The 13,358-nt window shown below is 42.2% G+C and overlaps 1 protein-coding gene and 1 long non-coding RNA gene across 36 annotated transcripts in view; one reads left to right on the top strand and one right to left on the bottom strand.

The window, feature by feature from the left end:
• LOC145545364 (uncharacterized) overlaps positions 1 to 13,358 on the top strand; it is a 109,387-nt gene that overhangs the window by 18,234 nt on the left and 77,795 nt on the right. The gene's annotated exons all lie outside the window — the stretch shown is intronic.
• BEST3 (bestrophin 3) overlaps positions 8,413 to 13,358 on the bottom strand; it is a 51,221-nt gene continuing 46,275 nt past the window's right edge. For all 35 annotated transcript variants that reach the window (XM_081589725.1, XM_081589731.1, XM_081589738.1 and 32 more), the window contains one exon: positions 8,413 to 11,102. In XM_081589725.1, the coding sequence (XP_081445851.1) occupies positions 10,181 to 11,102 (922 nt within the window). In that variant the 3' untranslated portion in view covers positions 8,413 to 10,180. The remainder of the gene's footprint in view (positions 11,103 to 13,358) is intronic.

Genomic DNA, 13,358 nt, shown 5'->3' with positions numbered 1-13,358 from the left:
TCCAGTTTTACTGGGAAGAATGTGACTATCTTTTGTTTGAAGGTGTTTTCTAACCTTGAACAGTGCTTTCCAGTTTGGAGTTTGTAGGGTCCCCAACCATGTATATGAATAGCAAGCCTATCATTAGTATCAAGGATGCCGCCCATTTTGGAAAAAGCTTTGTTTCTTGAGGAATAATGAGAAGGTGGGATTAGTTCTCTTCTGAAGTCATCTGCGGTGGTCTCAAGCACGGCAGCGGATTCCTAAGGCCGGGGCTGGGTGGTAGTCAGCACTGACACCCGCTGTCTCTGAGCACAGCCTGTTACAGAAAAGACTCAAGGGAGAGAGACTGTGGGGAAGCCTGAAGGCTCAAGGCAGATCTCAGGCAGTGAGCAAGTGACACTGGCCTCCCGACACAGTGCCTCTTCCTCTGCTAATCCTGGGCCCTAAATGTAGTTTGATCGTGGGCCCCACCCCTCTGGATTCAGTCCTGACTCCTTTGGAGTGTTAAAGGACCCCAGACTATCCCTGTGACACCATCATTGCTTCTTCTTTACCAAAGGCTCCTTATGTATCCAGCTATATCTCTGCAGCTTAGTCTCAGTCTGATCGAAGAGATGGCCTATTTTAGTGAGTTTTTGTGCAGAGGTGGGTATAATAGGAAGAGTTTCAACACTCCACACACAAAATGGGGAAGATCACCAGTTGAAAGATAACAGGAGGAGAATGCATTTTGAAGAAAGCTTGTATTTAGTGGGGAGGAGCATGAGTTCTATGAAGTTAAGGCTCAGCCTTCTTTTTTTCACTTTATAACACCCTATCCTTCAGTTCTCGCAGATGCTATTTTGTTTCATATTAGTGTATCTGATTTATAAGAAATACATGGAGCTTGTAATATGTGGTTATTTAGTGGAGGGTGTTGGGAAAATTGGCTCATTCTATGGAGAAAAATAAAACCAGATCTCTACCTAACATTATAAAGATGACAGAAGAAAATGGTGGGAGAGTATTGTGACATAGATGTGGAAAAACTTTCAAAAATATAAAACAAAACCAAAATGAATGAACTTGATCATATCAAAGTTAAGGATATCTATTCAACAAACAAACACCATGGGCACTTTTATTGGACACACAAGAAACTGGAAGAGATTATTGTAATGTTCCAAACTAACAAGGGTCTGCTATTATTCTAGAACATGAAAGGGACTCTCTAGAGCCAACAAGAAAAATATAGAATCCCCATTAGATGAAAGGGTAAAGTATTTGAAAAGGCCATTTTTCAGAAGAGGAGTTCCCCCAAAGAATTAACAAGTATATGAAGAGATACTTGATGTCATTAATAAATCAGAAAAATGTCATGTAGTAACCAGTAATGTTTAATTGGCAGGTAAACCCTGGTTAAACAGCAAGTAGATGCCATGTTACACTTGTTAGACTGGAAAAATCAGAAATGTAGGTGACACCAAGCTTGTGGCAGGGAGGGGGTAGTGGAGACACAATTTACAGCTAGGGGGTGGGGGGAATGCCAACTGGAGCTGCTATTCTGGAGCACTATTTGGCAAGAGTGGTCAGGTTAAATGTATCCCGGCCCTGTGACCTAGCGACTTTGCTCGTGGGCTTACACCTCAAAGAAACTCTCCTACGGGGCCATAAAGGAACACATCTGTGGTGCTTACTGTGAAGAGGGGTGGAGGCAACCTGGGGAGTAGATAAGTAGGCTCCAAGACATCTTAGACCATATGGGAGTTAGATACAATGGATTAGATGTTACAGGGAATGTGTGTGTGTGTGTGTGTGTGTGTGTGTGTGTGTGGCATTCCACTCTTTGCAACCCCATGGACTGTAGCTAGCCAGATTCCTCTGTCCATGGAATTTTCCAGGCAAGAATACTGAGTGGGTTGCCATTTCCTGCTCCAGGGGATCTTCCTGATCTAAGGGTTGAATCTGCATCTCTTGCATCTCCTGCCTTGGCAGGTGGAATCTTTACCTCTGCACCACCTGGGAAGCCTATACAGGGAACTTGGGAGGATCTTAAAACATTGTATGGAGTAAATGTTTAGTAAGTAAAGGGACAGTTAGGAAGTTTGAGATCGACATGTACACACTGCTGTATTTAAAATGGATAACCAACAAGGACCTACTGTATAGCACAGGGAACTCTGCTCAATATTCTTTTGTAGCCTGAATGGAAGGGGAGTTTGGGGAAGAATGGATACATGTATATGTATGGCTGAGTCCCTTTGCCGTTCACCTGAAATCATCACAGCATTTTTAATTAGCTAAGCTCCAATACAAAAGAGAAAGTTAAAAAACAAATAAAATCAACAAAGAGATGGATGAGGCCTATAGTATAAGTACTTACAGAAGTTAAGAAACCTTGCACACAAAACACTAACACATCTTTTGTAAGAATGTAAAGGGCTTCCCAGATGGCTCAGCGGTAACGAATCTGCCTGGAATGTAGGAGATGCGGCTCCTATTCCTGGCTTTGGGAAGATCCCCTGGAGAAGAAACTGGCAATCCACTCCAATATTCTGCCTGGGAAATCCCATGGACAGAGGAGCCTGGTGGGCTATAGTGCACAGGGTCGCAAAAGAGTCAGGCATGACTTAGTGACCAAACAACAAATGCAAACAAAGGGCTTTACATAAATAAATTAAAATGGTTGGGAAGAGGATCAAGATTGAGGATGAAAGGAAGCAAACAGAGACATACAAAGAAGCAAGCTGGCTGAACTTCAGAGGCCATTTTGATTTTTACCTAGACCTGCAGAAGAGAGTGACAGATGGGTGGGAGAGGATGGAGGGGCCAGTCTCCCACCTCCCAGCTTTAGCTAAATGCCTGACAGTCTGCAGTCACTAATGTTTCATGAATGATTTGAATAAAAGTCCAGCTGATGCCATTATGCAGTTATTCTCCCGGAAGTGCTGGAGAACGTATAAGGTAGAGAGACCTGAGAGTTTGCTTGGCCCATAGGCAGGAGGTAGACTGATCCTACCCATTGTAACTATTCTCTACTTAAAAATAAAATGCCAGATTATCTGTATGGTTTATTTGTTTGATCCTAAGTAAGACATATATAGGGAGAAGGCAATGGAACCCCACTCCAGTACTCTTGCCTGGAAAATCCCATGGACAGAGGAGCCTGGTAGGCTACAGTCCATGGGGTCGTTAAGAGTCAGACATGACTGAGTGACTTCACTTTCACTTTTCCCTTTCATGCACTGGAGCAGGAAATGGCAACCCACTCCAGTATTCTTGCCTGGAGAATCCTAGGGACGGTGGAGCCTGGTGGGCTGCCGTCTATGGGGTCGCGCAGAGTCGGACACGACTGAAGCGACTTAGCAGCAGCAGCAGCAAGACATATATAAAGACCAAAGCTGGATCAGGTGTCAATCCATGTTCTAGCAGTTTATTGGCACAAACTCCTGAATAATATTTGGCATAATATACTGTTGTCACCCTTTATGTAATATACATTCTGAGAAAATTATAGTCATGCTAGCAATGGTGTTAAATTACTCTTACTGGTAAGAGCCACCCATGGAATTCTCTAAGGGTGAACCTCAAGGTTTCCATCCAATTTTTCTGGATTTGACGTATCATATTGTTGAGCATCATGGGAGAAATGGTGATTCATTCATAGTTTATACAGACAAAGAATTTAGCCAGGTGCTGGGCTCATCTGTTCTCTTGTAGTTCTATTTCTTCCTTTAGCACATCTCTCTTCATGCATCTGCTTGGTGGCTGTCTCATTTTTACCTTTCTGTTGTTTAGTCACTAAATCGTGTCTGACTTTTTTGTGACCCCATGGACTGTAGTCCACCAGACTCCTCTGTCTATGGGACTTCCCAGGTAAGAATACTGGAGTGGGTTGCCATTTCCTTCTCCAGAGGATCTTTCCAATCCCTAGATCAAACCTGTGTCTCCTATTGGTAGGCGGGTTCTTTATTACTGAGCCACCAGGGAAGCCCATCTTTCTACTGGCCTAAATTAAATTTCCTAACCTGAGTATTTTGGGCTCCATGGTTGTTGTGACCATCTGTCTTGTACATTGCAGGATGTTTAGCAATATCCCTGACCTCTACCCACTAAATGCCAGTAACACTCCCCAGTGTGACAACACAACATGTCTCCAAACATTGCCAAATATTTCCCGGGTACAAAATCACCTCAGGTCAATAACCATTAGCTAGACAAAGAACTTGGGACACATCAGTGTTTCTGTTCAAAAGCTATTTTAGAAATGTTCTTATCCATCTTCAGGATACAAGATACAACATGCCTTTTGCTGCTTCTGTTAGGTAAATATTTAAAACTTGTGTGTCAGTCACTAAGTCATGTCTGACTCTTTTGCAACCCTGTGAACGGTAACCCACCAGGCTCCTCTGTCCATAGGATTTCCCAGGCAAAAATACTGGAGTGGGTTGCCATTTCCTTCTTCAGGGGATATTCCCAATCCAGGGATCGAACCAGTGTCTGCTGTATTGCAGGCAGTTTCTTTACCATTGAGCCACCAGGGACCACTAGATGTTCAGAAAAATGGTTCCAGGGACTTTCCTGGTGGTCCAGTGGTTAAGACTCCATGGTTCCAGTGCTGGGGCACAGGTTTGATCCCTAGTTGAGAAGCTAAGATCCTGCATGCCACACAGCCAAAAACAAAGTGAAACAAACAGAAAAGATGGTTCTAGGTAATCATCTGGCCAAATCTACTTGTGGTGAAAGGAGAACTGGGGCCTATTTTCTGAACGAATTCAGAAACAAAACAAAACACAAAAACTAAATCTCCGCACAGAATTAATAGAGTAATTAAGGCCAATGTATTTTTTGTGCCCCTGTTTTCCAGGGTAATTGCTTCCGTTTTCTTTTTGCCACAGCTGGGGTTTTCTAAGATTTGCAATAAAAGAACAATCTTGGTATTCTTGAATGGCTTCTTTTGACTCAATAATCATTGCCATGAAAATACTGTCCTAATAATTAAGGTTCATAGAACCAAGAAAAATGGAAAGCGTGTGAAAGGATTGACGATCTACCTGAAATTGTTTGAAAGACAAAATAAGGAAAATCTGTGGTTATTCCTACTGATACCACAGCACAACACATCAGAAAATGACTGAGGTTGATCTTGTAGATGATGATTGTGAAGAGGGAAGGAAATTAGATTTTAATTTTGCTCTTGTTTAGAAATTTCTTTTACAGTTGTAGTTATTACTCACTCTTAACTGATATAGGGCCAGGTTTAGGAAGATTGATGCCCTAAGAGGGTCCTCTAACCGCAAACCAGAGACATTAAATCCTCGGACCTCCCTGGTGGTCCAGTGGTAAAGAATCTGTCTGCCAATGCAGGGGACATGGGTCTGATCCCTGGTTCAGGAAGATTCCATATGCAAAGGGGCAACTAAGCTTGTGTGCCACAACTACTGAGCTGTGCACTCTAGATACAGTTCTCTGCAACAGTAAAACCACGGCAATGAGAAGCAACTAGAGAGAAACTGCCACTTCCCAAAACTAGAAAATAAAAAAATCAAAGAAAGCAAAACAAAAAAGAGATGTTAAATCCTCTAGAATTATAGTGAAAAGGACAAAGGCAATTGATCATTCTCTAGTTCCACTTTTTTTTTTATATTAGAACATCTCCATGTTCTAATTCTTTTTTTTTTTTTCTTTCTGGCTGCACTATATGGTTTGTGGGATCTTAGTTCCCTAACCAGAGATCAAACCCACAGCACCTGCAGTGGAAACTCAGAGTCTTACCCACTGGACAGCCAGGAAATCTTCTAGTTCCACATTTTGATTGAGAGAATTGATATGTAAAATGGGTTAGGGGCAGTTTGTCACCATGGTGATGAGGCTGGTCTATTGTGGGGATTGAAGGAATGAGAAAAACTGGATAAAAGGAGGATGTATGAGACATCAAGAAGCATTTGGGGGAAAAAAATTGAAGCCCAAAGAGAAAATCCAAGCTTTCTGGATGAAAGAGATTAGAATCCTGGAGAACAGGGGATCCTGACAAGCAAATGACTAATGTCTTTTTTTTCTGCAGTTGGTGCCGGATCCATGGAGACATCAATCCCCAATCAGGCCCATAACCCACACAGTGCTGCCTGGGGTTCCCTGCCTTTCACATAAACTCCCTCAATTCCTCACGATGCCTAGTGAGGTGGGGCAGAGAAGAACCCGTTTCACAGATTGGAATATGAGAGACAGAAGGAGGGGGCTCACTGAAGTTCACAAAGCCCCTGGGAGGGGAGTCACACACTGGGCGTCTCGTTCTTATTCTCTCACACCACATGGCTGCCTGGCCTCAGCAGATTCTCAGAGAGCAGAGTTTATGATAGGAAGGTCTCAGAATGATGACTGAGGATTGAATCAGTTTCTCTGGAGAAGGAGGAAGCTAGAGGGGGAAACACTAAAAAAAGAGAGGTGTATGAAAGTTAAGTGAGTTTTTTCTTTAGACTAATGGTAAATTATATATTTCTCCATTCTATTTAAAATATATTTTCCAGAGTTTAGCTGAACTGGGCTGCAGTGGATGCCTGGAGTAGTGGAGGCAGTGACCCAAGAAATAGGACCATTACAGAGAGGAGAGAACAGCCTTCTTTGTTTTGGAGTGGGAAGTTACCCCTAAATTCTTAGATGACAGAGAAAAAGCTCCTGGGCCTTTATCCTTACTGACCTGTGGACCCCAGAATCAGGGCAGAGTTGTCATTTCTGGAGAACAGAAGAAGAATGCAATAAGTAGGGCTTGGCCTCATTGCACCACTGGCTTGGGGATTACATTTAATGCAGAGCAGAGCTGAGCCTGTTCTTGGAAAGGATAAGCCCAAACGACTAAGCTGCTGGTTGTTGTGAGCATTCATCCAACTTGTGGAAGTTTCCAGAATTTTAGGTGAAAATGGGCTAGGCAGATAATAAAATCAGGCATAGGAGAAGAAATTATTTTGTTTTTGCCACTTCGATCTGTCTCTATAAACTCCCTTTATAGTTTATAGAGAACTTCATCTGATCTAGGCAACTGTTGGCTGGAATTTATAGCTGAATTCAACCACATGGGCTCATTGAATGAGCCATTATTTAGTTTTCAGTGCAAGGAAGAAACAGAGGCCACCTCAAATTTTGATGAAATGCTGAAGAAGTTAAATAATTCTTTGGACAAAGGTGTATAAAGGTTGGAGGGAGGCAGAGATAAATGAACCCTCCTAGACCTCCACAAAATGTATGATTCTAGTTGTGTATAATTTATCACCTTGGATTTAGGGACGGAAATTGATTATATTTCAAAAGCAGCTAAGTAGAAGCTTATTTGAATTTGAGCAATAGATAAAGCCAAAGAGAAGAGATTAGAAGATTGAAGTTGAAACATTCAAGCAAATGGTATTTAGAGACTGGAAGAGGGACATCCCTTGTGGTCCAGTGGCAAGAACCCGACTTCCAAAGCAGGGTACTTGGGTTCTATCTGTGATCGGAGAACTAAAATTGCACGTGCCATGGGGCATCTAAGCCCGTGTGCCACAACTAGACAGAAGCCTATGCTCTGCAACTAGAGAAGCCCATGTGCTGCACCTAAGACCTGACACAGCCAAATAAACAAATAAGTATTTTAAAGAAAAGAGTGTGGGAGAAGGTTAGGGTTCCTGTGTTATAGCTGTGTTGTATTGGGGCCTGACTTCATAGCCTGTAGATGATGCTTCAGGAATGCGGGTATTTTTGCCAGGTGTAACACTGTTGACCAATATAGAGAACCATCAGCGGATACCATTTCTTCCAATATTATGACCTTTTAGCCCTTTGCAAAAAGTTAGTTCAAGTAAATGTCATTGCTGTCATGCAACTGGGGTGGCCCGTTTGGTGCCATGTCTTGTAAAAACATGCTATTTATAACATTGCTTGTTGGGAGAAGTTGGGGAAGGGAGGTGAGGGTTCTGCTAATTTTCTTCTGTCACAGAAATGAAGAGGACCATGGCTAGGCTTCAAGCAGGAACACTGCCCTCCTGTGTGCATACATAAAAGGTCAAGGTGGACTTCAATGGGGAGGGCGGGGACAGGCTTTCAAGGCTGGAGAGTCTTATGCCTGGGTCCCATGGGGCATCCTCCGGAATCCTGGACAAAGTGCTGGCAGATTCAGGGCCCTAAAGACAACACAGCACAGGGATGAAGTGTGCTAGACCAGAGTGTGGGCTCTGAGTCAGAGAGACCTGCACTAGAATCCGAGCCCTGCCATTTCCTAGGCTGGTGATTTTAGTCAAATTATTTCTCCAAAGCCTCTGTTTTCTTCATCTTTAAAATGGAGACAGGGACTTCCCTGGTGTTCCAGTGGTTAAGACTCCATGGTTTTAACGGCAGGGGGTTGGGGTTCAATCCCCGGTCCAGGAACTAAGATCCCACATGACATGCAGTCAAAAAAAAAAAAAAAAAGAAAGCGAACAAGCATTGGTCTAAGGTATATTATTTGAATAAGAGAATAACAATAACAACTACCATTAAGAAATGAAAGACTCCTTTAAAAAATAGATAAAAATATGGCTGATTCATGTTGATGTTTGACAGGAAACAAAAAAATTCTGTGAAGCAATTATCATTCAATTAAAAAATAAATAAGTTAAAAAAACTAAAAAATAGATGGGACTATCATAGCCAAGGTCAAAAAAAAAAAAAATAGAGATAATAGTATATCAATTCATGGGATTCCTGTGAGGATTAGTAGGATTATCTGTGAACTTTACATGCTATTGTGAACACTCAATAAATGGTAGCAATTAGGATTATTTTGTTTCTTAAGGTTGCAGTCAAGCTTCATCATATGACAGAAATAAAGCAGCATTCTTTAGACATGGCCTTCCGGGCAAAGTTGGGAGGCCCCAACAGATAAGACCAAGAACTCCTTGGAGGAAGTTAGTCAACATTCCCTCCCCATTGTGATCCTAGACTCCCTTAACCTCCCAGCTCCGATACCCTACTTCATCCCAGACAACCTGCCAGACACAGTAACTCTTCCCGTGTTGTGACATAATAGGGATTTTTACTTAAAGAATCTGAGTGGAACAGTTTTAAACCTTGTTATTTGCTTCTGAAACATTTGGTTATGCAGCTTTCATGCCCTCATGGCTTCTCCCGTATACAGGACCTAAGAGTGGATAAGGAGATGGCCATGGCTGAGAGAAGGTGGGAGGACACAGCAGCTCCCACGCCCCTTTCTGCGAGGCTGGGAGAAGTCAGGCTGGATTTACTGACACTTTAATTGCTCCGTAGGAAACTTTGCCAAAACCTCCTTGAAAATCATGGCAGGAAGTAAGCAACAGAGTTGGCTGGAGAAAAGGTTACAACCTGAAAGCAGGGAATGGAATAGGTTACTGGAGAGGGAGAAAGACTAGGGGGATGAGAAGGATAAAAGGATGAGGAAATAAAGGCAGATGGGAGGAAAATAAAGTCCTGAAAATTGAAAAGAAAATTGAAGGGAGATGGAGCTTTCTGATGCTGATGAAACTGAAGAATTAGGAAATGATAATAGTTATAGACTTCACTTTCACTTTTCACTTTCATGCACTGGAGAAGGAAATGGCAACCCACTCCAGTGTTCTTGCCTGGAGAATCCCAGGGATAGAGGAGCCTGGTGGGCTGCCGTCTATGGGGTCGCACAGAGTCGGACACAACTGACGCGACTTAGCAGCAGCAGCATAGCAAGCGGAGTGAGATGATTAGAAAGTCTCACACAGGGAAATCAGCATTAGGAAGGGGCTTTTGAGGCATCATATGATCCATCTCTCTGTCTTTATAACTGAAGAAAAGAAGAAACGGGGGAAAAAAGGGAAGAGAATCATTTGTCTCCCTTTTGGCAAAACTAGGGGATTGGACTGTGATCTATAAAGCCTTTTTCAAAGCTTAACAATCTATGAATTTATAAGGCAATCTATGAATTTATAATTTATAACAATCTATGAATTTATAGTTGATAACAATCTATGAATTTATATGATTCCTTATTTGTTTAAGGTACATCACTGTGGTCTGTGTAACTTCCATGAAAGTCACTTTGTGGTAGATAGCATGAATGTGTTTGATCTTCCCATAATGTCTGTATCATAATGCCCTTCAAAGTTTTAAGTAGCTTACATAGTATGATCATTTCCAAAAAAACTGACCAGCCCCCAGATATGTTCTGGAACTACTGCTTGAACTTTTGGGGAAGTAAGAATCTAGGCTAGAACCAGGTCCTAGAACTTTCTGGCCTTCCCTTGGGAGACTCCTCTGTCTGCTCATCGTTGAACTCTACAATATCCGTTTCTTTGGCGTCCAGGTTTTCCATTAAATACAGCACATCAGGAGAGACTCGAGAACCAGCCGCAAAGGTGATTCCACTGGTCTCTGAGGATGTTTCTGGGTCCAGTAAAGGAAGTGGCTCAGGGTTCATGGGATCTAGACTCAGGCCTGCCAGGGAGGTGTGGCTGGACTCCAGGAGCCTCCACTTTTGGGAGGACTTGTCCTTCTCATGAGGGTCTTCCTCAGAGGCAGACTTGAGGCTGTTTTTCTCAGCTTTGGCTGGAACAGTCTGGGAACGAGGGTCCCTAGGAGGCACCCCTTTCTCGGAGGAGAACGGGACTGACTCCACAGGGTCCTCCTGCTGCCCAGGCCTGCTGGGCTGAACCCCTGTAAAGTCAGAGCTCTGGATGGAGGCCGTGGAGTCATGGTGGTCGTGCTCTGCCACAGGCACTAGTGCTTTGGCGGCTCTGACCAATGCCTCGGGGACCTGTGGCGTTTTGGTGGGGGAGCCCCTCACACTGGACTGTGGACTCAGGCTGGTCTCTCGGATGGTGGACAGCTCTCCCAGGCTGGAGTGCAGCTTGGGGCTCCCCTTTGGAGACTGGGAGTGCTTCCAGGCGGCCGAGGCACGGTGAGGGCTTCTTGGAGGCACATCCAGCAGATCCCTGGCTGGGCTGAGGTCACTCGGGGGGAAGAACATGGAGCTGTCGCTGGCCTGCCTCCCGTAGCTTCTCCTCCTGGGGCTTGAGGCATGTTCGTGAGCGCTCAGGAACCTCTTGACTCTTCTAATTACCGAATGACGATGACCGTGCTTCTCAAAATCCCACAGCCACTCATCACCCGGCAGGTCAGACCCAGACAACCTGAAACACATGAGAACAAAATGCAGGCAGAGCAGCTTCAGGGGCTTGACCTTGGGGCCAGGGTCTCAAAATTAAGGACCGAGTTTGATATTTTCACATTACAGATTTTGAAATGGAGGAGGGAGTGGGGTACTATAATGTGAGATAATCTAGCAGAGGTTCTCAAACTTTTGGGTCACCTTTTACATTTTTATTTTTTATTTTTTTATTTTTTAAAATAAATACAATTTTTTAAAAAAGATATCACTAAAAACCTTCTAAACACCTATAAAACAATTCTTCAAACATTTCCACATAATATAAACATTTTAAACACTAATTATATAATTATTTAATGCTTAATGACCTCCATAGTGATTACATTTGTTGAGCAGTACATGACGTGCACTATATTTGATGAGAATTAAATATTACCTTTAATAGACATGTAACATAAAGCAAACAAACAATGTAAATGTGTAAAAGACATATCATTAATGCAATAGGATTTAGCAAAATAAATATGACAAATGGGGTAATTTCTTTTAATGGTTACTGGGACCTCCCTGATGGTCCAGTGGTTAAAACTCTGCACTTTCACTGGCAGAGGAAACTAAGATCCCACATGCCACATGGGGTGGCCAAAATTAAAAAAAAAAATGAATCCAAGAGAAGACCTGAGAACTATTATCCTTATTTGACAGAAACTTGGAGAAGTTGATTGACTTGCCCAAAGTTACATATGTACTGTAGCTGGTAAACTGCAGTCAGAGTTTGAACCCAGTTCTATTTATCTCCAAAGTTAATGAACTCTTTTAAGCTATCATACTATCTTTTTTTTTTAAATAATAGATTGCATAAAACACATTTTAAAAATGTGTTAGAAACAAAATGTGTAAGAAGTGGCCCTTCAGGAGATTTACAGGCTGGTGACTACAGATTTCACTTATCAAATTATGAAAATGATACTTTGTATTCATAAGTACGCTTATATGCTTGCTCTTCTAAGTATGGCATTTGTGATAGTATGCTATTTACATACATCTGAGACTATCTTACATCCCTAGACATCCCAGAAACTGGTCCCATCCCTGCACTACGGAAATGAACTGGATGATCAGCCTTTGAACCACTTTGCTGAACACTTGAAACTAACACAACATTGTAAATCAGCTATGCATTAGTCGTTCAGTCATGTCCAACTCTTTGTGACCCCATGGACTGTAGCTGGCTTCTCTGTCCATGGGATTCTCCGGGCAAGAATACTAGAGTGGGTTGCCATTTCCTTCTCCAACCTTTTACATTTTTAAAAGTTACTGAGTACCCTGGAGAGATTGGTTTATGTGGTTATAGCTACTGCTATTTACAGTGTTGGAAATGATGACTGAGGACTATAAAAAAGCACAAGAATGTACAAGTGCATATTCCATGAACTCAGTGAAAACATCATCACATAGCATGTAGCCTCTGGAAAATTCCATTGTATACTCACAAAAAAACAAGAGTGAAAAGGGCACATAACAGTTTACTGTTATTTTGAAAATAGTTTTGACCTTAAGGACTTGGATCTCGGGGTCTTGGTTCTTGGGGGATTTCCAGAGGTCCCCGCCCATACTTGGAGAATAGCTAATCTAGAGACTTGGATATGAAAAAAAAAGATATAATATGTATTCTTTCTCTTTTGTTACAGGTGAACTAAAGCCATGTCTTCCCAGGGTATATATAACCCCCTAAAACAATGGATCCTAGCTAAATTCAAGACAATCCAAACAACAGCTAACATTTACTGACCACGCACCTCCCATGTACTAATTCAATCAATTATCACAGTAATCGTGTATGTTTGTGTCATTATTATTCACATTCTGCAGGTGAAGAAACTGAGGCCCTAGAGATTCATTAAGGCTATACAGTTAGTGAGGGCTAAACCCAGAATATCTGATTCCAAAACCTTTGTTTTTTCTCCTAATAATCCATTTGTGTATGCTTTATAAAAGTTGGTTGAAGTTAATGTATGATTAGACAGAGGAAATATATTCAGGGAATGTTTGAAATTAGACATTAAGCTTTCATTCTTAACAGAAGTTGAGTGCTAATTCTGTATGCATCACAGACATTTTAACCCATAGTAACTGACTGTAAATACAGTATGAAGCTAACTAGAGCCTTACCTGCCAATTTGCTGCCCTCTGGCACTAAAAACAAAAACAAAATGGTAGCACAAGAACTGCCAAACAAAACACACTCTGCCCCTCATGTAACTCCTTTCTGTTTCCA

This window comes from Giraffa tippelskirchi, chromosome 4 (assembly GCF_054371585.1).
Source record: "Giraffa tippelskirchi isolate mGirTip1 chromosome 4, T2T-mGirTip1v1.2.pri, whole genome shotgun sequence".
Classification (NCBI taxonomy): Eukaryota; Metazoa; Chordata; class Mammalia; order Artiodactyla; family Giraffidae; genus Giraffa; species Giraffa tippelskirchi.
Note: the sequence above shows the minus strand (reverse complement) of the source record. Positions and strands in the feature narration are given on the sequence as shown.